Here is a 23,778-nt window from a genome sequence, read left to right as displayed (position 1 = left end):
CAACCTTTTTTTTGTCTCTATCTTGACCTGGACTCAGCCCTGTTCTGTTCTCGGTCTTGACTTAAAATCGACCCTGTTATGGTTTCAATCTTGACTTGGACTGAACCCTTTTTTTGTTCTAATGTTGAACCCAGATGAACTGAGCCTTGTTTACAAGCAGAATAATGCACATGCCAACATTGTGTTACTGTCGTGAATGTGCATTGAAATCTAAAGCAGGATTTATACTTTAGCCTGGCTCCACTTCGTGAGCATCCTTCCCAAATAGACTAGGCTTTTATACTTTTCGCCATTCACTCAAAGCGAACTTTCGCCAACACAGCGATGACGTCATATTTTCCACGCGCACCCAAGCAAACTTGCAGACGTGTCAAATATAAATCAGCATTAACATGGAAGAGAAGAAATTGTTGAATAAAGTTGTCTTTATTATTAAAATTATTCTCATAGCTTCATAAAATTGCATTGCTCTCTAAGGTCAAAAAGCTCTCGGATTTAATAAAAAATATCTTAATTTGTGTTCCGAAGATGAATGAAGGTCTTACAGGTCTGGAACGACATTAGGGTGAGTAATTAATAACAGAATTTACATTTTTGGGATAACTCTCTCTTTAAGTATCGTTCTTGACTCGGACTCGGCCATCATCTAGTCCTGATCTGGACTCAGACTCAACCCTCTTCTGGTCTTGGTCTTAAACCAGACTCAACCAACTCAGGTCTTGATCAGGACTCAGACTGGAATGAGCTGGACTCGACTACAAAATCAACCTTGAGTTGATTTTACAAGAATATGCACTAATTACCAATGAACTACACTGTGGAAGTCAATAAGATTTGCTACTATAATTTGCATTTTTTTTATTATTGTTTATTACAATTTCATTGACATTTTATTAGTTTTTTAATTGTGGATATAATTTTTTTAATTATTGTTTATTACAATTTCTTTGACATTTTATTAGTTTTTTAATTATGTGTATATAATTTGTATTTATTTATTGTTTATTACTAATCATTTTTATTACCAATTTATTATTCTTTTTATTATCAATGTATTACTTTTGTTTTGGTTATTTTAGCATTTCAAGTTAATCTACATAAAAATGATACTTGGTAACTAGCTGAAATAAAAAAAAATGTAAGAACATTTATTTATTAACGTTTATTTCAGTTAATGTTTATTTTGTTTTAATTATTGATTGTTGTGGATTAGGTTTTAATTTTAGTTGAAACTTTAGTTGAAACTTTTGAACTACCATCAGTTAAAACCGAAAACCGATGCTCGTTAACCGATTAGCTATTAACCGTTAACCAACAAGATTATTTTAAATTAGAACTGAATTAAATTATAAAGGATAAGTGTCTGTGACCCGTTAAAAAAAAAAAAAAATATTTACATGGTCTTCATATCACATCACGCACCTGCAATGCTTCTGCGAGCGGAGAAAAACATAATAAAGATAGGCTTATATAGCAAATAAATAGGCCTATAGGATAAATATTAAAGGAAACGGGTGGCAGAAAAGCGGCATCCTACTTTTCTTTAGGTTTATTTTATGTACAAAGATTTGTTTTTATTGTGAATGAACACAAATAAAGGCAAACAGTTTTCAATTCCAATTATATTTATTACTAAATGGAGAAGTTGTTTCCACTGGGAAAAAAAATAAAGTGATTGCACTGGCGCCGCATGCGCGCACAAAGTTAAGCTTTGCTACTTTGACAATGCAGCCTGTTCAATATCATAATAAAATACAGTCAGTCTGTAACACACTTATCAGTTTAAATATGTAATAAAAATCTGTGCTGTTAAGTGTTATCAGCGTACCGCCATGATGTTATGCAAAACATTTAGTTTTACGTGGATATTGGAATGCGAGTGAAGTAGGCTATAATAATTAGGCATTCAAATACACCGCGAATACGGAAACATTTGATTTTGTGTCAAATGAGAGACCCAAAGTTGGTTTCAGTTTAGTTTTAGCCTAAATTAATTTGTTTTGGCTTGTCATTTATGTTGCTATAATTTCTTATATGCTGTTTTTTATTATTGTTCTTTATTTAAATAGGCTACTGTTAATTGAAAGGATTTGTTGTGGACTGAGGGGAACTAAAATAGCATAGCTATGTTTACAGTGTTTATTATAATGTTTATAAACATTTCATGTCGGCATTAGGCCTATTTCTGAATGAAATGATAAAATGCGACTTATTAATAGGCTACATGACTTCTCTCTAAAAAACTAAAAAGCAAACCATTTTAAATAGTTTGATAAATTACTGAAAATAAATAAATACATGTCTTTTTAAAACATTTAACTGATTGTATTAATCGGTCAAAATTCTTAACGGTTGGTTAACGGTTAACCAGTTAAAATTAACATCCCTGTTAACCAGGCAAACCCTTATTACCCAGTTACTTTTCAGTCCTTCCCCTTCATTTCCCCTTTATAAGATCCAAATAATTCCAGAAAGATAAAATCCAATCTCATTCTATAAACCCATTCTTATTGTCAAATATTCTATTTTTCTCACAATATGTCAGATTACCGAAGCACAATAGGCTGTAATTGGTGTTTGAAGATGACTATAAATGATTCTGCAGCAGACAGGTGAAGTGTTCAGGATACCTGTTTGAAAAGGATTTTTATATCTCCAATCTCAACCGTTTTCATCTGATTCATGCGCATTTTCATATAAAAAGCAAACACATCATAACCTTGCAGATCAAATTAAACAAATAAATGACAGATACCTGGCGTCAGTCTATTGATTTATTATTGCATTGTGTTTCCATCCAGATCTTTTCCCCACCTCAATTAGCTGTGCTTCTGCACTAAGTACTGTAGCTCTGACCAGTGCAACCCACTCTAATGCAGCCCTGAGCCATTCCTGACCACCCTTGACCAACTTTGATGAAAATATGGCACGTTTGGGGAAGGACAGTGAGCTGAGCAGAGCAGTTCCATAATTATAGAGGGATTATCCGACATACCGAGAGGGGCAGACACCTACCTTCACAAGAGAGGCCATGAGAAGTGACCCCCGAGAGGCTGTCCCGACAGACGTTACAGAAGGTAGGGCGAGCGTGGGAGCAGGCATACCAGTTGTGCATCCCTGAGAAATGTTCCACATTAAACTGTGCCGTCTAGCAAAGGAGAAGTTAAGTCAAATTGATAGCACCAGGATAAGACTTTTTCAGAGCCCTTAAAATAAAGGCTATGTTTTTCAGCTCTCATATACACACACATGCAACACACACAGACTGACACACATTTAATAGCAGCATATGTACGACACGCAAACCTCCTGCATGCAACATCACACCACGGCTCTCCCTGACAACAGGTTTCCTCCTGTGCTCCCGGCATGTGTATCTACCTGCAGCACCCCAATGCAACAGGACAGTGGTTTAAGAGGCCAGATGTCCATTTGATGTGTCTTAAATGTTAAAATGATTGAATAGGGAGGATGGTTCCCCGCAGTCAGGGGTGCCAGCAGAGCGCTGGAGTTCTGGGTGTGGTATTGCAGAACACGGGGGCTGAGAGTCTTACATAACCATCTTCATTTTATATCAAAGTGCCGTACAGTCAACACTGAGTGCTGCAGTCCGCACTTTCCTTTACTGGTGGCAGCTGCTAAAAGCCACAATGAACAACAAACAAAGCAACAACAAACAGAGCAAAATTCTCTTTTTTCAGAACTATTTTAAATGGATAGCATGATATTTGTGCATAATATTTCATTATGAGAGATGAGGAAATCCGAAAGTAGGTCTGTTTAGAAGGTGGGTTTGAACACCCAAAGCATGGCAAAATACACAGGACCTAAATGGAAAGAGTTAAGGGGATTTTAAGACATGCATATTCAGCTTCTTATTTCCAAGGAAGTGTGTCTGAAAAAAAAAAAACACACAAAAAAAACGTGCAAACCTATAGTTCAAGATACAACTCAAGTCAAAATGCACTCTTACCTCGTAATGCTCTCTGGACTGAACCGATTTCAGCGAGCTGATCCAGTCCTCCATTTCTTTCCTGTTCTCGGCGCACAGGATAAGCCTTCGGAACGGTGTAATTACCTACAGGAAGACAGAGATCCGGGGAGATGAGAGCGGAGCGTCTCACCCTCCTGCCTGACTGACTGCGACTGACAATGAGATTTCCCCTTTCCCACTCTTTAAGACAAGGGGGACAAGCCCCCCTGCTCCTCGCCTCCTCCTCTTCTCCTCTTTAACGGCCACCTCCACCCCTCAGGTCTTTTCCTCTCGACTCATTTCGGATGCTTGAGCGACATTTAGGCTGACAGGCGGCGTGCCCAGGAAAATGCTAAAAGCCGGTTTCATAACAGGGGCAGCCTCCATGCGAGTCAGCCTCTGTGCTTTTAATAGCTCTATAATTTATTGATAACACCACCCTTAACATCTCCACACACTGGCGGCACGTGGCAGAACGATAACTGTTTTCACTGCAAAGCGCATGGGTAAACAGGTGTTACAGTCTTAAGGGAATTATAGCTTACCACCTGCGCCGCAACAACACAGATTCCAACAGAAATAATTTTCTCATTTTGGGTTTAAAGACTAATTTAGGTCATTTTCTTTTTAGATTTACAATATTTTATAAATGTTCAATGCAAAATATGACATTTGGTGCCCAGTTATCTCAGGACTAAACAGTGGGAATTCCCAATTTACAGCTTTGATTCAGATTTTCGATCCTCAGATGTTGTTCTTTTATAGCTCAATAGGCTTGACTGAGATCTGAAAATGAAAATTCTGCCATCATTTACTCACTCTCATGTCATTCAAAAGCTTAAGACTTTTGTTCAACTTCATCTTCCAATGAAGATATTTTGAATAAAACATGAAAGATTTCTGTCCCTTCATTGAAAGTCCATTCCACCAAACTTTCAAGGCTCATAAAGTTCATAAAGACACCATAAAATTACTCCATATAAATCAAGTGGTTTAATCCAAGTCTCCTGAAGAGACACAATCTCTTTATATGATGAACAGATTTAGGCTTTTATTCATATTGATCACTGTTACGTCCAGAGCCGTAGGTTCCATTGCTGTGTGAATTCTGTGCCTTGTTTAAGCTCTCTCGAACCAGTATCCCGGACGAGCGCCCGATTTCTGTAATGGTTAAGTTAGTCTAGGGAAGACAGAAAGTAAATTGGTTGGTGATGAGACACTGTGCGACTGCAGATAATTTTCTGTTGTGGTCTTCCTTAACTTAGACCGTAACAATCACACATACATAGGGCTCACTGTATGTGATAAGCAGAATCTCAAATATGCTTACTTGATTCAAAAGATGGGGCTTATTCTCAACATCATGCAATTAAGTTCAAGCTTTTGATTAGCATTTTTGGTGTGCTCTGTGTGTGTTCATTGATCAAAGCTTATATGTGAAAGTTTTTGTGAAATTGACTTTCAATGGAGAGACAAAAATTGCTTAGGCTTCATATTGATTTGTGTTCTGAAGAGGAATTAAAAAGTCTTATGGATTTTGGATTGTTAACAGAATTTTCTTTTTTAGGTGAACTATCCCTAGTTTATAGCAGTTTATTTATGAAAATATGAATTAAAACAGACAAATTAGATAAAAACAATAAAATGAATTCAGACAGCTGAGATGATTTGCTTGGAAAATTTGATGCAAAATGTTTTGAGTTCACATTGAAAGGTCTGACTTTCAAACAAACAAATCTGAGCACTGTTTTAAACATTGTTCAGATATTTTTGAACACATCTCCAATCTCCATTTGCTCTCCTTTATAGTCTTATTTCTGTCTAGAAAAATCTTGCTTGGGATATGCTTGACCAAAATTATTGCATTAAAACACTGTTATAATATTTACTTGTTCCTATTCTTCACATTTATAATGAGCTGTCATCACAAGTGACGATGTACTCAACTATTTATAAAGAGCTGTAAAAGAACCTGGTATTCCTGACTGCAATAATGAGCGCAAATGGATGCGATAGATAAAAACCATCTGTTTCTGTTATTAATGCCTCAACCATAAGTTGCTTCACTCATTTTTGGGAAACCAGCCATAACCATCTAGCATGATGGGGAATGAAATGTCTCTAATTAGGTTTAGCCTAGCTGGCTACTACATTTTTCAGAGGTGTAGTTACAACGCTATCACTGTAACACAACGGCATACAATCTCCCTTTGAGAAAATGCAGTGGCTGTAGCTGAAGATATCCACTAACAGCAGCTGAGGTGCTGAGAGAGAATTACAAATGCAACAGTGTAATGTGAATGTCAACGTGGACCAAGGTGGCGGCACAATCACATCGCGAGGCTGTGTTAGTGTTAATCTACCTGGTTATTTCATTCGTGTTCGCGATTCAGTTATGCGAACTACAGCTATTCTACACAGTCACTTTTGGACATCAACAAACGGTGTTCCAACATAGTTTTAGATCATCCTTTCGACTTCAGCGAACTCCCGCCGGAGCTACTGAGATCAACGCGGACAAGCGGATCACTCGTACCGACCGGATGTTCTCGGCGTCGAGACTGTAAACAAAGACGAGGAAAGTGTGGAGGGCTGCGTGCTAAGCTAAGGCTAAACCCACATTGACCAGCTCTGCCCAGCATCTTCCTTGCCAATGTACGGTCTCTGATAAACAAGATGGACGAACTAAAGATCTGGACCCTCACAAAGAAATGGCTTATGGACTGTAATGTTATGTTTTTCACTGAAACATGGCTCTGCAACGATGTCCCAAACAGCGTGGTGCATATGGATGGACGCTCCTTCTTCAGGGCTGACAGAGTAGCAGCAAACTCTGGTAGAAACAAAGGTGGTGGAGTATGCATTTATGTAAACAAATCATGGTGTAAAGACTCTGTCATTGTTGATACCTACTGCTCTGCTGATCTGGAGTTCCTGATTATGTGCAGGCCATTCTATCTACCACGAGAGTTTACTTGCATTGGTGCTGCTGCAGTTTATGTACCTCCGGATGCTTATGTGGCTATGAAAGGAGTTTGTGCTGCTATTAGCAAATTACAAACCCTGCACCCGGATGGAGCCTTTATTGTTGCTGGGGACTTCAATCACTGCACTTTAAGATCTGTTCTCCCTAAATTTCATCAAAATGTCTCCTGCACTACAAGGGGACATAAAACACTGGACCACGTTTATACTAATGTGACTGATGCCTACAAAGTCACATCCCTCCCCCATCTGGGTCAGTTTGACTACCTCTCTTTGTTCCTGCTCCCCAAGTATACCCCGGTCATCAAATGTGTGAAACCTACAATAAGGACTGTTAAAATCTGGCTGGAAGGTGCTGACTCCACTCTTCAACATCAATTCCAGCACACAGACTGGAGTGAGTTTGCTGCCCAGGCCACCACAAACTCTCAGATCAACACTGACAATTACACCAACTCTGTCCTGGAGCACATCAACAGATGTGTGAGCAGAGTGACCACACACACAAAAAAAAATGTTTCCCCAATCAGAAGCCCTGGATGAACAGAGAGGTTTGCCTCCTGCTCAAAGCAAGAGATGGAGCCTTCAGGTCTGGAGACCGGGAGGCCTACAGCTCAGCCAGAGCCAAGCTGAGGAAGGGTATCTGCCAGGCCAAACTCAAACATTAACAGAGGATTGAAGAACTCTTCAATTCTTCAGACCCCCGGCGTATGTGGCAAGGCATACAATCTATCACAGATTACAAACCACCTAACTCTGTGCCCCCCTCCAGCTATGTCTCCCTCTTCCAGACGAGCTCAATCACTTTTATGCTCGTTTTGATCAAAATAATAAGGAGATCTCACTCAAAGCTGAGCATCAACCCAGTGAACTGCCTCTCACACTCTCCACATCAGATGTTTACTCCACTCTGCGTAAAGTGAATGGACGGAAAGCAGCTGGCCCTGACGGAATACCTGGTCGTGTGCTTAAAGCCTGTGCGGAGCAGCTGGCAGAGGTCTTCACGGACATTTTCAATCTGTCCCTGGCCCAAACAACTGTCCCCACTATCTTCAAAACCTCCACCATCGTGCCTGTACCAAAGCACTCCACTGCCTTAGTCCCTAACGACTTCAGTCCTGTTGCACTCACCCCCATCACTGCCAAGTGCTTTGAGAAACTGGTTGCATCCCACTTAAAATCCTGTCTCCCTGCTACATTAGACCCATTCCAATTTGCCTATCGCCACAATAGGTCAACAGAGGACGCCATCTCAACGGCACTTCACTCTGCCCTCACCCACCTGGACAATCAAAACACACATGTGAGAATGCTGTTCATTGATTTCAGTTCTGCATTTAATACTGTAACCCCCTCCAAGCTGATCTCCAAGCTCAGCCATCTTGGAATCAGCACACCCATCTGCAACTGGATTCTAGATTTTCTGACTAACAGACCTCAGTCTGTTAAGTTAGATAACCTCTCCTCCTCCATCATCACCCTGAACACTGGAGTGCCACAAGGCTGCGTACTTAGCCCTCTCCTGTACTCCCTATTCACCCATGACTGCGTTCCAGTTTATGGCTCCAACACCATAATCACATTTGCAGATGACACCACGGTGGTAGGTCTTATCAAGGATGACGATGAGTCAGCCTACAGGGATGAGGTGCAGCACCTGGCTGTGTTACTTCTTACGGAGCCTTAAAAAAGTTCACCTCATTCCCAGGATCCTTGCTGAATTCTACCGCTGTACCATTGAGAGCATACTCACAAACTGCATCTCAGTATGGTACAGCAATTGCTCCGCATCTGATCGCAAAGCACTCCAGCGGGTGGTGAAAACTGCTCAACGGATGACCGGCACCCAGTTAACTTCCATCAAGAACATTTATCACAAGCGCTGTCTGGGCAGGGCAAGAAACATCATCAAGGATGCCTCTCACCCTAACCATGGACTCTTCACCCTCCTTCCATCCGGCAGGCGTTACAGGAGCCTACACTCTCGAACTAGTAGGCTCAGGAAGAGCTTCTTCCCCGAGGCTGTGACACTTCTGAACGCCACTCCACCAATCTAACCTGCACCTGCTCTTTTACTGCACTGGTCACAGTACTTTACATACATTATTTGCACTATTCATATTTTGCACAGACTGCACATGGTTAAAGCTATTACACTATAAACTGTCTAAAGTTGTTACTGTACAAGCACAGTAAACTATTTCTACAAAAAATATCATTGCACTACTGTTATTTTGCATATAATACATTGTTCAACAATACTTTTGCACACTCATCCAACTGTATTTACTACCACTGTTCTCACGTTCCTGCTTTTCATAATGTATATATAATCCTTCATTGCTCTGTTCATAATGTACATACAATCCCTACATTGCATTCATATTTATATTCTGTATATACTCAATATTGTATATAGCAACTCCACTTTACATTCTGTATATCATAGCTTGTTTTACTCTGCACTTTTATGTATATAAAACACTATATTCTTGCACTTCTGGTTAGATGCTAACTGCATTTCATTAGCTCTGTACTTGTACTCTGCATAGTGACAATAAAGTTAAATCTAATCTAATCTAATCTAAACGTTGTAGCTCATTATGTTTGCCATCTGAACGACAGGTGAAGATAGCTTCATTCACGGCTTGCTGTTTTTTTCAATACTTTTGGAGTGATTTTGTGGCATAATAATGCTGATTAGAAATTTAAACTCATATTATTTTGAATAGTGATACATAAAAAAACTGACATTGATATTTAAATGAATATTTTATTATAGGTCCAGGTTCAGGTCAATGACAAAAAAAAAAAGAAAAATTGTGGCCATGATAAAGAAAAGGAAAAATCTTTTGAAACATTAATTTTTGACAAATGCTTAAATGTAATGAGTCATGACATACTAATACAGTATGTCATGTGGGGTAACTATCGAATAAAAACTAAACAAATTGCATTATTATTTATTTAAATACACAAGTAAACACAACTTAATCATTATTTTAGAAATAACATATTGAATATATTTTTCAAGATAAAAAATATATATATTTTAACCAATATCTTGTGAATTACTAATTCATAAATATAACTAATTCAAATGGTTTCAGAGTGTCATGCCACATGACGTTATACCAGAATTGACCTTTCCATGTCATAAAAAAGGTCAAATTATCATAGAGAGTTATTGAGACACAGTCTTAAGGCTCTGAAGGGGCCTTCTCTAAAATATCTTGCTTTATTAAAAAAAAATTCTGCATGTTTCTGGATAGTGCTGGTTGTACCATATGACTTTCTGTCAATTAAGCTTCTTTAGTAAAATTGTATCACCCTGAAATATTTGACTGTATGCCACAAAAAACTTTCATTTAAAAAAATAACTTCAAATAGCTTACTGCATTTTTTATGTATTTTATAAATAAATGATCCGATTCTGAAATAAATTTATCTCAGTCAGCATTTCACCACAAATGCTGTCAGAAGCAGTCAATTTGTACTGAACCCAAAATCCAAATTGAAATGACAACTCACATCGCATAAATGCTAACTAAGAACAAGCTTTGCAGTTTTATTTCTATCAGTGGTTAAATAACCTCCTTTAAGGTGACTCTTATGTCCAACCAGATAAGGTCATTTGAAGCGTTGAGTGTCTCTCGCGGCCCTCCAATCATCTGAGGAACACACTGGCATCTCGGAAGCCTCCTTCGTAAATACCACCCTGTGCCAGTGCACCGCGCAGCTGCTATGTAAGGCTTCAGTTGTCCTTTACTAGCTTGTAAATGACAAGTGGTCTTTAAGGCATGTTTAGCAGTACAGAGCGGAGCTGTGAAGGGCAGTTCAGTCCGAGAGCTGCGGTGTAGCACAGCACAGTTTCATGTTTATTTATATGTTCACCATAGATACTGCAGATCTAAAGCACAAGCATGAGAGGCTGCGTATCTTCTACAAAAACAAATAAAGAAGTCACACTGTCCAGGCTGCACTGTCAGCTGCGGAAAGAGCTGCTGGAATTTTCCAGGCTTATTATTTCATTACTTAAAGAGCTATCTAATTCATATTTGTTGCCAAAAACATACTTATCAATTTCCATGCCCGGCCATGATGCAGTAATCACATTAGTATTCATCTTTCTACCTTACACGTAACACAGTCAAACACGGGCAACTGCCAGCTAATCCATGCCAGCCACTTACTCTAAAAGCCTCCTCAAGCGCTCATGCTGAGGACATGACAACTTCACGGAGTGATTTCTCTTGTGCGCCATCACTGCAGTTCATGATTACATTCAAATGGAGTTTAGACAAACTAGAAAAAAGATTTCACTATTTTACAATGATAGGGTGCCCAATCTGAAACCGGTTCTGGGTCTTCATACAAGGGATGGGTCACAATGGTCGACTAGTCAACTAGTTATCCAACAAATGACACGCTGATAAGTGAGATCGTTGTAGAGAATTGCAATGTTGTAAAAAGCAATTAAATGACACCAAGTTGTCATTAAAAATGTGGGTAAAAACAGTAATAATAGATTATTACTTTGATTTATTTTTAGGTAAAATAAAAATTGCACAGTTGCAGGGTTGCAGAAACAAAATCCATAACAAATGTTACTTGAAGTAAAGATAAAATAACTAAAACTGAAATAAAAATTAATAAAATCAATCTAGCTTTTTCGTCATTGTTTTCTCATTGATATAGCAATCTAAATGTATTTTTTAAGTGGTTTAAAAGTGGTTGTATGTACCCCGTCTAGATCACATGAGTGCTTTCTACATAAACATCCTCTATGAGACATGCCAGTTTGGGATCAGTAACCAGAAAACTATCTAAAACCAGCCTAATTATATGGGGTTTCCAGGTAAAGTTTATTGACTAGTTGTTCGGCCACACCTTGCTGATTTTTATACACATATATAATTTGCACATTGCTACGCTGCAGGGCTGTTCGTTTGTGTATATGTGTGGCCATGTTACAAACTAACTGTCAGTCAATGGAAATGTAGGTTGAAGAACCAGCAAAACCACCAAATTGAGAACCAGCACCATTTTGGTAGAAACTGGTCAAAGAAGTAGCTCTTGAAAAAGCAGCAGTGAGGTAAAGAATGGCTCTCAGACCAATGAGATTGAGTGAGGGGGCTGACTGTTGTCTGGGGAAAGTGAAGCCGTTCCAGTTCAATACTGCAGCAGAGACACAGAGGCTTCTAAGAGAGCATCCGTGTGAGACAAATGCTGCTTTATTTAACATCTGACCTAATCAATGACACGATAAAACATTCTAGAGTCAATAGATCAAACCTTCATTGAAGCTCTGGGAGAAAACACCACTGGATTTAATGAAAACCTCCTCATGGTCAGCAATAATTTTTTTTGGTGGTGCTATAAAGTAATTTCAAAGCCACAAACCCAGTACTAAATGAATGAATCATTTATTATTATTCATTTATTTATTATTCGTAGTATTTTTTTAATTGCATTTCTTTTTTTTTCTTTTTTTTTTGGTCAGGCAATGTAAATATATTATTTAACTAATGCCAGCAGTACATTAGGTTTTACAGCAAAAATAATTATTAATGTCAGATAAGATAGGAATATCTCTTTAACTAAATATTTTCTAATTTACAATAATTTCTAAATAATAATCCTAAAAGGATTACATTGAAAGCCTCTAAGAATACACTGAGAATTAACCAAAATCCTACTGATGAAATGTCCTTAATTTATCTATATACATAGATATAATACAGTTCTATGTCTATACAGTACAGCACACAACTAATACTTTTTTTTGCAGCATTTCAAATTAATGCTGTTCATTTTAACTTGTTTTATTCATCAAAATTGTATCTCGGTTTCGGTGAAAATATGAAGCAGCAAAACTGTTTTCAACATTGATAATAAGAAATGTTTCTCGAGCATCAAATCATTATATCAGAATGATTTCTGAAGGATCGTGTGACACTGAACACTGGAGTAATGATACTGAAAATTCAGCTTTGCATCACAGGAATAAATATATCAACATAAAAACAGTTCTTTTAAATTATAATAATATTTCGCAATATTACAGTTTACCTGTATTTTCCATCAAATACATACAGGCAAACAATGTTCTTCCAAAAACCATTAGAAATGAACTATGGTGTACATACACAGTATTGTCAGCTAAGGTAATCCATCATAAATAAAGGAAAACTGAGGCATAATATTTAGCTGTCTGATCCCTGTCACACGTTAGAAGCACCTGCTCCATCAAGGTTAACTACAGTCAGTACTGGATCCATTATCTCTGTCAGTTTGCACTGGTACACCGTGTTTTCATACCACAGGAAAGAGATACTGCGTCTAATTAAAGTGCTCCCTCTACGTACCCCTTGAAGTCGACATTATTTCATATAAGCGAGCCAGCGGATTCCCTCTGGACAAAACTGATTATTTCATTAGATCTAGCTCGTTCTATTTATGGACTTTAATCTCAGGCGTGTCAGGCCCATTTTCCTTACAAAAGATGAATCAACAATGTCATTTTAGAATAATATTTCCAGTATCAGTTTGCTTTTATCTTGTAGATTTGATTATCATTGTTCCTGTATTGATTTGGTGTGCTGTACCTGACTTTATAAAAATATTCATCATGAAATAAGTGACATAAGTCAAAGCATCGCAGATAAAGTGTCTCACATTGATTTCGCAGTTTACAAAGAAAAAAATTCTGCTTTGCTTTTCATTATTAGGCATCAATAATTTTAAGAACTACGTAGAACAAATGGAAGAGACTAAATGAACACTTTTAGAAAAAATGTAAAAAAAAATAACTAAAATGAAATTAATCGAAAAACGTCACTGCCATTTAAACTACACAGTAAAATTTTTATAATATGCAGCAGTATGTTTTAAAATCAAATATTGTTTTAGTACTTTTACTTCAACATTTGTGTTTAATTCAGTGTGTCTGCTGTAAGTACTAGAGTGAAAAATGTACCTTGATTAAAAACGACCCAAGAAAGACTTTCCCCTTATACGTTCATGAAAATGTTAACCTAAAATCTGATAAAAAAAAAAAAAATCTGTGATCACGTTTTGCGTCAAGTATGCACATGCAAACATCCAGAAAATAACATTAACTCATTTAAATGCCGCACTGAAGCTGTTATAAGTCTCTTGCAATTCCGTACAATCCCACGATATGAACCGCATCAGTCTGCGCCATCAAAACTTAGCAGCATACATACAAAATGACAAATCATTTGTGTGCAGCTCTTTAAAAACTCAAGCTGATGCCAACTGAGGATAATGGAGTCTTGCTCTCGAGAGCTGGGGACGGAAAGCACTTGCTGCTGGAAGCTTTGCCTCCCTCACGTGTACCTCAAGGTGCAGCGTCCTGCCTTTCCTCTTACATGCTCAGAAACCCAAGCAGGCAACATCTCACAGAGAGCTCAACCAGAGTCTAAAGACAGGTTTCCACTCAGGTAGCAAGCAGAACCCAGATGTCATGCAACACTCATCAGGATACATTATTCATGCACATGCTGTGCGTGTGTGTGTGTGTGGTGCACTCACCAGCGATCCGCTCTCAACTGCACTGCTGCTTCTGTGAGCTGATGCCTCGGAGTGTGTTTGTGAAGCCTGGTTTCTCCCGCTTGCTCTCGCCCTCCCCAACCGCTGCAGAACCCTCCACCGCTCAAGGAACAGCCCACCGGAGACACATGTACTGTCACATGCACCGCCACACTGAGTGCTTCCATGTGGAAGCTTCCACACACAGGCACAGATTTCGATGTACGAATAAAGAGCAATTCCTGCAAACCAAGTGGCACTCTTAAAGATGTCGCATGTGTTTAGGCTGAATGCTGTTCTCCATTACAGCTCCCTCTTGACCGCTGGCCAAGTCAAGCAGAAGCGAGTCATTAAGGAGAGCAGGCTAGCGTTCACCTCTTCCCATCATCCCTCATCACTCGCTTTGCCACCATCCTCCAGTATCCTTCACTCGCTCTCTGCTTTTGACTGTAGCCCTTCACCACCGGGAGGTGTTGTGAGTGACATCACTCCAGGATTTCCTTTTGTTCCGCAGACAGATCACCTCTCTCTCTCTCTCTCTCTCTCTCTCTCTCTCTCGCAGAAAAGCACAGTGCTGTGAGCTATTTTTAAAGGAGCTGTATGTAAGAAATCTATTTCAATTAATCATAAAATGGCCCTGATGTGTCACTAGACATTAAGAAATCATGTTCATTTCAAATACTTATATCACTGACAACAGTAGTCCGGCCAGTATATTGTCATCTAAAAAGTGGACTTGCAGCCCTCAACTGATGTTGATGTTGTCATTTTGTGTTTTGGCCTGACGCGCCTCCCTCCACCTATCTACCAATCACGAAGTCAGTAGTGTTTCGGGATCCGTGTTGCCAGCTTTGCTGTAACCTACCCTAACTCCAGTCAGATAAAAATGTCTAATGTTACTAAATCAAAAAGACCTCGTTATAATTCAGAAATTCACCGTGACAAAGTCCGAAATAAAACCAGAATTTGTATTGGAGATGCTTTTGAAAGATGGAGACGGCTGAAAACGGAGTAGAATTTGAACACAGATGCCAATGTTGCTAATTTTCTCCTGGACAGGTAAGATTCATCTATGCTTGGCGAACTTGTACTTGATGTCAATGGACATTTCATATATTCATGACAGTCGAACAAAGTTATACATGTTTGTGCAAAGTAACATAACGTTAGCTCACATGGACGTATGCTAACATTAGCAATGCATTATAGGAGCCCGTTTCTCTGTCATTATGCTGAGACGCTGAGGAAAACTACATTAGCACGCCCATTATGGCAGTTTGAAACGTAATTGAGACAGTAGCCTAATGTTACCTCAGTAAAAATGATTCGTCATTTGTTCTTCATGTATATCGTGGACTAAGTTACACATGCTGCAAGTTGACCTGTATGACCATTGCTAATGTAATTTAGTTACTCTGACAATATTTTCTGATGGAACTGAAAACAACCCTGTGATAGCCATTGGTGATATTGAATTTGTCCCGCGTTATAATTGCTGTGGCAAATGTTTTGGTTATTTGTTAGCCTACTTATGACAAAAACTTTAGTACTTGTAAATCGATTTTTTTTCTTATTGAAAAATAAGGAATTTTTATTTTGTTGTTTATATGTTTTTTTTTTTGTTTTACTATTATCCTTTTTTTTCTCAGATTTTTTTATTTTTTTATTGTAATTGTATTTATATATTTAAAAAAAAGAAATCAAATCAAAATACAGCTGGCCACTTTCACTTATAGCATCAGCTAAATTAATTTCTGTATCTTTGATATTGGTTACACATAGTGACATAGGCTTGTGCTTGTACTTACATTACTTACATAACGTTACAAGTTAGACTAACAGCTACCGTTCTGTCTGTCATACATCTTTACGATTGTACTGTCACATACGAGCATACATCTTTACGGTTATATTGTCACATACGAGCATACATCTTTACAATTATACTGTCACATACGAGCATACATCTTTACGATTATACTGTCACACACTAGCATAAATCTTTACGATTATACTGTCACATACGAGCATAAATCTTTACGATTATACTGTCACATACGAGCATACATCTTTACGATTATACTGTCACATACGAGCATACATCTTTACGATTATACTGTCACATACGAGCATAAATCTTTACGATTATACTGTCACATACGAGCATAAATCTTTACGATTATACTGTCACATACGAGCATACATCTTTACGATTATACTGTCACATACGAGCATACATCTTTACGATTATACTGTCCCATACGAGCATACATCTTTACGATTATACTGTCACATACGAGCATAAATCTTTACGATTATACTGTCACATACGAGCATATATCTTTAGGATTTTTCTGTCACATACGAGCATAAATCTTTACGATTATACTGTCACATACGAGCATACATCTTTACGATTATACTGTCACATACGAGCATACATCTTTACGATTATACTGTCACATACGAGCATACATCTTTACGATTATACTGTCACACACGAGCATACATCCTTATGATTATTCTGTCACATACGAGCATAAATCTTTACGATTATACTGTCCCATACGAGCATACATCTTTACGATTATACTGTCACATACGAGCATACATCTTTACGATTATACTGTCACATACGAGCATAAATCTTTACGATTATACTGTCACATACGAGCATACATCTTTACGATTATACTGTCACATACGAGCATACATCTTTACGATTATACTGTCACATACGAGCATACATCTTTAGGATTATACTGTCCCATACGAGCATACATCTTTACGATTATACTGTCACACACTAGCATAAATCTTTACGATTATACTGTCACATACGAGCATAAATCTTTACGATTATACTGTCACATACGAGCATACATCTTTACGATTATACTGTCACATACGAGCATAAATCTTTATGATTATACTGTCACATACGAGCATACATCTTTACGATTATACTGTCACATACGAGCATACATCTTTACGATTATACTGTCCCATACGAGCATACATCTTTACGATTATACTGTCAAGTACGAGCATAAATCTTTACGATTATACTGTCACATACGAGCATACATCTTTACGATTATACTGTCACATACGAGCATAAATCTTTACGATTATACTGTCACATACGAGCATAAATCTTTACGATTATACTGTCACATACGAGCATACATCTTTACGATTATACTGTCACATACGAGCATACATCTTTACGATTATACTGTCACATACGAGCATAAATCTTTACGATTATACTGTCACATACGAGCATACATCTTTACGATTATACTGTCAGATACGAGCATACATCTTTACGATTATACTGTCACACACTAGCATAAATCTTTACGATTATACTGTCACATACGAGCATAAATCTTTACGATTATACTGTCACATACGAGCATACATCTTTACGATTATACTGTCACATACGAGCATACATCTTTACGATTATACTGTCACATACGAGCATAAATCTTTACGATTATACAGTCACATACGAGCATAAATCTTTACGATTATACTGTCACATACGAGCATACATCTTTACGATTATACTGTCACATACGAGCATACATCTTTACAATTATACTGTCCCATACGAGCATACATCTTTACGATTATACTGTCACATACGAGCATAAATCTTTACGATTATACTGTCACATACGAGCATATATCTTTATGATTATTCTGTCACATACGAGCATAAATCTTTACGATTATACTGTCACATACGAGCATACATCTTTACGATTATACTGTCACACACGAGCATACATCCTTATGATTATTCTGTCACATACAAGCATAAATCTTTACGATTATACTGTCCCATACGAGCATACATCTTTACGATTATACTGTCACATACGAGCATACATCTTTACGATTATACTGTCACATACGAGCATAAATCTTTACGATTATACTGTCACATACGAGCATACATCTTTACGATTATACTGTCACATACGAGCATACATCTTTACGATTATACTGTCACATACGAGCATACATCTTTACGATTATACTGTCCCATACGAGCATACATCTTTACGATTATACTGTCACATACGAGCATAAATCTTTAAGATTATACTGTCACGTACGAGCATACATCTTTACGATTATACTGTCAAGTACGAGCATAAATCTTTACGATTATACTGTCACATACGAGCATACATCTTTACGATTATACTGTCACATACGAGCATACATCTTTACGATTATACTGTCACATACGAGCATACATCTTTACGATTATACTGTCACATACGAGCATACATCTTTACGATTATACTGTCACATACGAGCATAAATCTTTACGATTATACTGTCACATACGAGCATACATCTTTACGATTATACTGTCACATACGAGCATACATCTTTACGATTATACTGTCACATACGAGCATACATCTTTACGATTATACTGTCCCGTACGAGCATACATCTTTACGATTATACTGTCACATACGAGCATACATCTTTACGATTATACTGTCACATACGAGCATACATCTTTACGATTATACTGTCACATACGAGCATACATCTTTACGATTATACTGTCACATACGAGCATACATCTTTACGATTATACTGTCACATACGAGCATAAATCTTTACGATTATACGGTCACGTACGAGCATAAATCTTTACGATTATACTGTCACGTACGAGCATACATCTTTACGATTATACTGTCACATACGAGCATAAATCTTTACGATTATACTGTCACATACGAGCATACATCTTTACGATTATACTGTCACATACGAGCATAAATCTTTACTATTATAGTTAACTAATGACAATTAGTAAATTTTTTAAATACATAATTACTTATCAAAATATCTCTCATGAAGCATAAACATAAACAGAAAAAAAAAACTTACTGTGTACGTCTGTTCGTCACTTGCCATTGGAAGCTCATTGAAGCAGCCTACGTTTCTGCTGAATCCTGCAGCTTATCTGGCAACCTCGAGTCAGGGGGTAGGGGGAGGGGATACACCGCTCTACGGTATTTTTATAGTGATTGCAGTACCAGTTTTGGCCACAATCCTACATACGGCTCCTTTAACAACAGAAGAACAAAAAACACAGCACGACTACAAAGCAGTAGATAGCTACACTGAGAAAAATACAGCAAAGATGGAGCCCAAAGTGGCTCCGGATTATGAAAAGGTGGCTGCTGTAGAAAAGAAAATTTCAAGGGAAATCCATTTGAGTGCACTGAGGCAAATGGAGATTTTAGCTCATGTCTACTGCTTTCCAGGGAATTCTCCAGAGCATGAAACCCAGTGATCTCTCAATAATGCCACACACTCAAGATATTGTACAAGAAATATGAAATCAAAAGTCTTCTCAATATTAGCTCCAACAAATTATTCCAAGAACAAATGATCCAAGCTATGCTATCCATATTAATTTCATAGATGATACCCTTTCTTTGTTAATAACTGTCTCAGTTGCAACCATTTTTTATTTCTCCCAAGTTAATTCAGGAAAAATAAAATAAAACAAAAAAATTATAAAAAAATATATAATAATAAATTATATTAAATTAAATTAAAATGTGTGCACTGTGAAAAGGTGCCTGGACATTACATTTTGTCTCGAGAGCAATGACATTAAAAACAAATGAAAAGACTTTTGTTTACTGCTTTTCAGTTTTTTATCCTGCTATAACATAACATAACATAACATAACATAACATAACATAACATAACATAATCAGTTTGAAAAATGAATAATAATATAATACAACCAAGCAATTTTATAGCTTCATTCATTTATATCAATCAGTCTTTGACTCTCTTTTTTTCTACTACAGAATTCTTGAAGACACATCTGTCGTTACTTCAGGAAAACATTACAGAGAACTCAATTAAGTTTCCTATGATATAAAGAGCAACCTGTGAGCAATATAATTCTCCTGTGAGCAAACCTTCAAGAGCCTCGGGAGGACCATTATTAACCAGCACAGAACAAGCTCCCTCAAAGTGAAGCGTGTCATTTCTGCACGGATCACAAAAACAATGTTTTCAAAGACCTTTTTAGTAGGAATGGCATGCTCGGAGGTGTGTAATGTATTTCTGAAATCTGCAGATCGCCTCACATATAGAACAAGAACACATGCTTTTTTTTCTAAAAAATAAAGCCTCAACATGGGCCTCTCAATAATGTATAAGTATAATGAGCATCTGTTGTTTTTCTTGGCAGTGGGTGATTTCTTTTTTCAGAAGGGAAAAAGCATTTGTTGAAGGAGGCGGAGTGTAGCAAGTACCTCAGAGCACGTGCATTACACACGGCTCCCTTCACTGTTAAACAATACGCCAGTGATCAAATCATCCAAAGCATGCTCAGTGGAGCACTAACATCTCTGCTGCTAAGAATAACGCCTCGTTCTCCTCAGAGCTTTCTTGGTCCTCCGTTGTTTCTTTTTATAGCCGTGCTTGGGGAGCGGGTCGCAGTTTTTAGAGTCGCTGCTCCTCACCCCGTTTGATCTCAGCTGACGACACTTGTTTACTTGCTCACAAACACATGTTATACCATGGAAAAGCACAACAATATGTGCCTGAGGGCAACATCTGCATGTTTCACAGTGTATAAAATAAGTCACTTTCATGGATTTTCTAATAATTCTCTGAACGCAAGTCGTTGTAGTCTTTGCAAACTTCTATAGTGGTGAACAGAAGACTACAGAAAATAAAATATTCTCATTTATTCCAATAGCACAAGAAAAATCTACAATAATGCTTCCAAAAGAGGGAAAAAAAGATATAAAAAGATTTTTTTCAGATTTCTGTAACCCTTGCAGCAGGGTTAAAATTTTCTTTTTGTCATTTCATTAATTTTAAATATAATTAGATATTTTCCAGCCTTTTCGAAGATATATCTGTTCTGAAATGGTGGAGGATAACAGAGATTTGAGAGGATTTGATAAAATAATTGAGTTTGGGTTTTGGATTCATTCACAGAAATGAACTGAACTTGCTAACTGCCTGACTGTACAGAAGCTATAATTAATAAAAGAATAAAATATTTGTGTCCTGTGTCGAAAACAGTCCAAAATTGTTGCAATTTGAAGGCAGAACCAGCACAAAAACGACACACTTCACCTCGACACTTGTAAAACCGATTGACTTGCTGCTCTGAGACTTATACTCAATATCAAACAACTAATGTGCTATGTGTTTGTGGTATAGTGTGGATAGTCACAGGTGTTGACATAAAGCAAGGAAAAGGCTGCTTACCGTGAAACTGTTGTTGACATTCTTTGTGCTTGATTCGGCAACACTGGCATCTGAAAGATCCACCTCGTCGAAAATAAGAGACTGTGGACAGGAGAAGAAAGAGGAGAACAGTAAACACCGTCGATCACTGCACCGCAACCCTTAGCTTCCATTGATAAACAAACATCTTATGTACGGTGATGCTGAATACTGTTCTGCTGAAATGACACGGAAATGAGCTTATTGAGCTACTCTTTATCCTACGCACTACCATGCGTGTGTGCTATATGAGTTTAAGATGGATCACAGACAGCTGGGTGTGTTAAGACCTCCTCCATCAACGCAGAGAGCAGAATGGTAGGCCTGAGATAATAATAATGCCACACACCACTTACAGCAACCAGTGAAAAAACTCAGGAAAGCCAACTACTGTTGACTAAACATTTGTCAAGGAAGTAACCTCATTTTCTGCAGTCATAATTAGGGCTGGGGAGTTTGACCAAACATGTCATTATATTATGCGAAGGAAATAATATAGACAACAACTAATATATTTTCAACAAATATTTAAATTGAATGATTCTACAAATGTCACGTAGTGTAACCATCAAGTAAAAAGTAATAACATTTTCCTTGAATACATTTGAGTGTACACAACTGTTTAAAAGTTTGGGGTTGGTAAGATGTTTTCTGTTTGAAAACAAAAAAAAAACTAAAGCTTTGTATATTACTACAGTATAAAATAACTGTTTTCTGTACTGATATGTTTTAAAATGCAATTTTTTACTGTAATGCAAAGCTGAATTGTCAGCATCATTATTCCAGAGATCATTATAATATATTATGACATTAAGCAGTTGTGCTGCTAAATTTTTGCATAGAAACTGATGCACTTTTCCAGGATTCTTTGATGAATAAAAAGAACCTAATTTACTGGAAATATGAATCTTTTGTAACATAATAAATGTTGTAGTTTCTGTAACCTTTGACCAATTTAATGCATCCATGCTGAATAAAAGTATTATTTCCTTTAAAAAATATTACTGACTTTTACAACTGACATTTTTAACATAATGTTTTACTATAAATTTTGAATTTTTTTAATGGGCCCTAGCTGAACTATAAACTTTTCTTTTCTTTTCTTTTTTAAATCGTAACTTACCGGAAAGGTACATAATCTTTATTTATAAAGATTAAAAGTAGTAATAGTCTTTTTTTTTTTTTTTTTTTTTTTTACAATATAATGAATTATCCATTCATAAATACAGTATCATTACTTTTTAGGGACGTTTTACCATTTGATGTTTTAAACTACGTCATAAAAAGATCCAATTATTAAATATTTCACATAGTCATGAGAGTCATCTGTCCTCTGTATCATATTACCTTCATGTTTTTTTACTGCATATTTCAGCATTTTTCATACATTCATCATATTTTAATAAAACCACATCACTTTTTTTGTGATCCAGATTAAATAAATAAATGTATCTATACATGCGAGTATGTGTGTGTCCTCATTGTGTGTGTGTGTGTGTGTGTGTGTGAGTGTGTGTGTGTGTGTGTGTGTGTGTGTGTGTGTGTGTGTGTGTGTGTGTGACATGGTATATACCATCATACCACCCAGCCCTATGTATAATCAAGTTAATCATTGTATTAAGTCCAAAAAAAGATACACATTTAAAGGATAAAATAAGTATTTCCCGGCTTCCTGAGACCTTTCCATCAAGTTTCAGTTTCAATCAGTGAAGGCCCAGTGTTTGGGTGGTGATTGGCAGATATTTGAGGTTGATGATGGTTGTATACTCAGGCAGTGTAAATCGTTTTACTGCATGAAGTGCAGCTCTCTGCTGCCATGTGCTCGTGCCACTCCATGTCATTCAGGAGCTGTGTAGTAAGTGCTAGCTCGCGTCATGGCAGCTGCATAGCGATGAACTTGCGAGTTTTTGGATTACATTTTTAGCATCCACTCTTTCTCTCCAGATTCAGATCAG

The 23,778-nt window shown here is 37.3% G+C and overlaps 1 protein-coding gene across 6 annotated transcripts in view; it reads right to left on the bottom strand.

The window, feature by feature from the left end:
- Nucleotides 1–23,778, bottom strand: part of LOC132152708 (diacylglycerol kinase eta-like) — a 96,463-nt gene that overhangs the window by 35,201 nt on the left and 37,484 nt on the right. For 5 of the 6 annotated variants that reach the window (XM_059561534.1, XM_059561532.1, XM_059561535.1 and 2 more), the window contains 3 exons: nucleotides 21,806–21,886; nucleotides 3,974–4,078; nucleotides 3,016–3,148 (listed from right to left, as the gene is read on the bottom strand). In XM_059561534.1, coding sequence (XP_059417517.1) covers nucleotides 3,016–3,148; nucleotides 3,974–4,078; nucleotides 21,806–21,886 — 319 coding nt within the window. Of the gene's footprint in view, nucleotides 1–3,015; nucleotides 3,149–3,973; nucleotides 4,079–14,515; nucleotides 15,028–21,805; nucleotides 21,887–23,778 lie in introns of those variants that run through there. The other variant, XM_059561537.1, reaches the window with a different exon arrangement.

Source organism: Carassius carassius, chromosome 11 (assembly GCF_963082965.1).
Source record: "Carassius carassius chromosome 11, fCarCar2.1, whole genome shotgun sequence".
Classification (NCBI taxonomy): Eukaryota; Metazoa; Chordata; class Actinopteri; order Cypriniformes; family Cyprinidae; genus Carassius; species Carassius carassius.
Note: the sequence above shows the minus strand (reverse complement) of the source record. Positions and strands in the feature narration are given on the sequence as shown.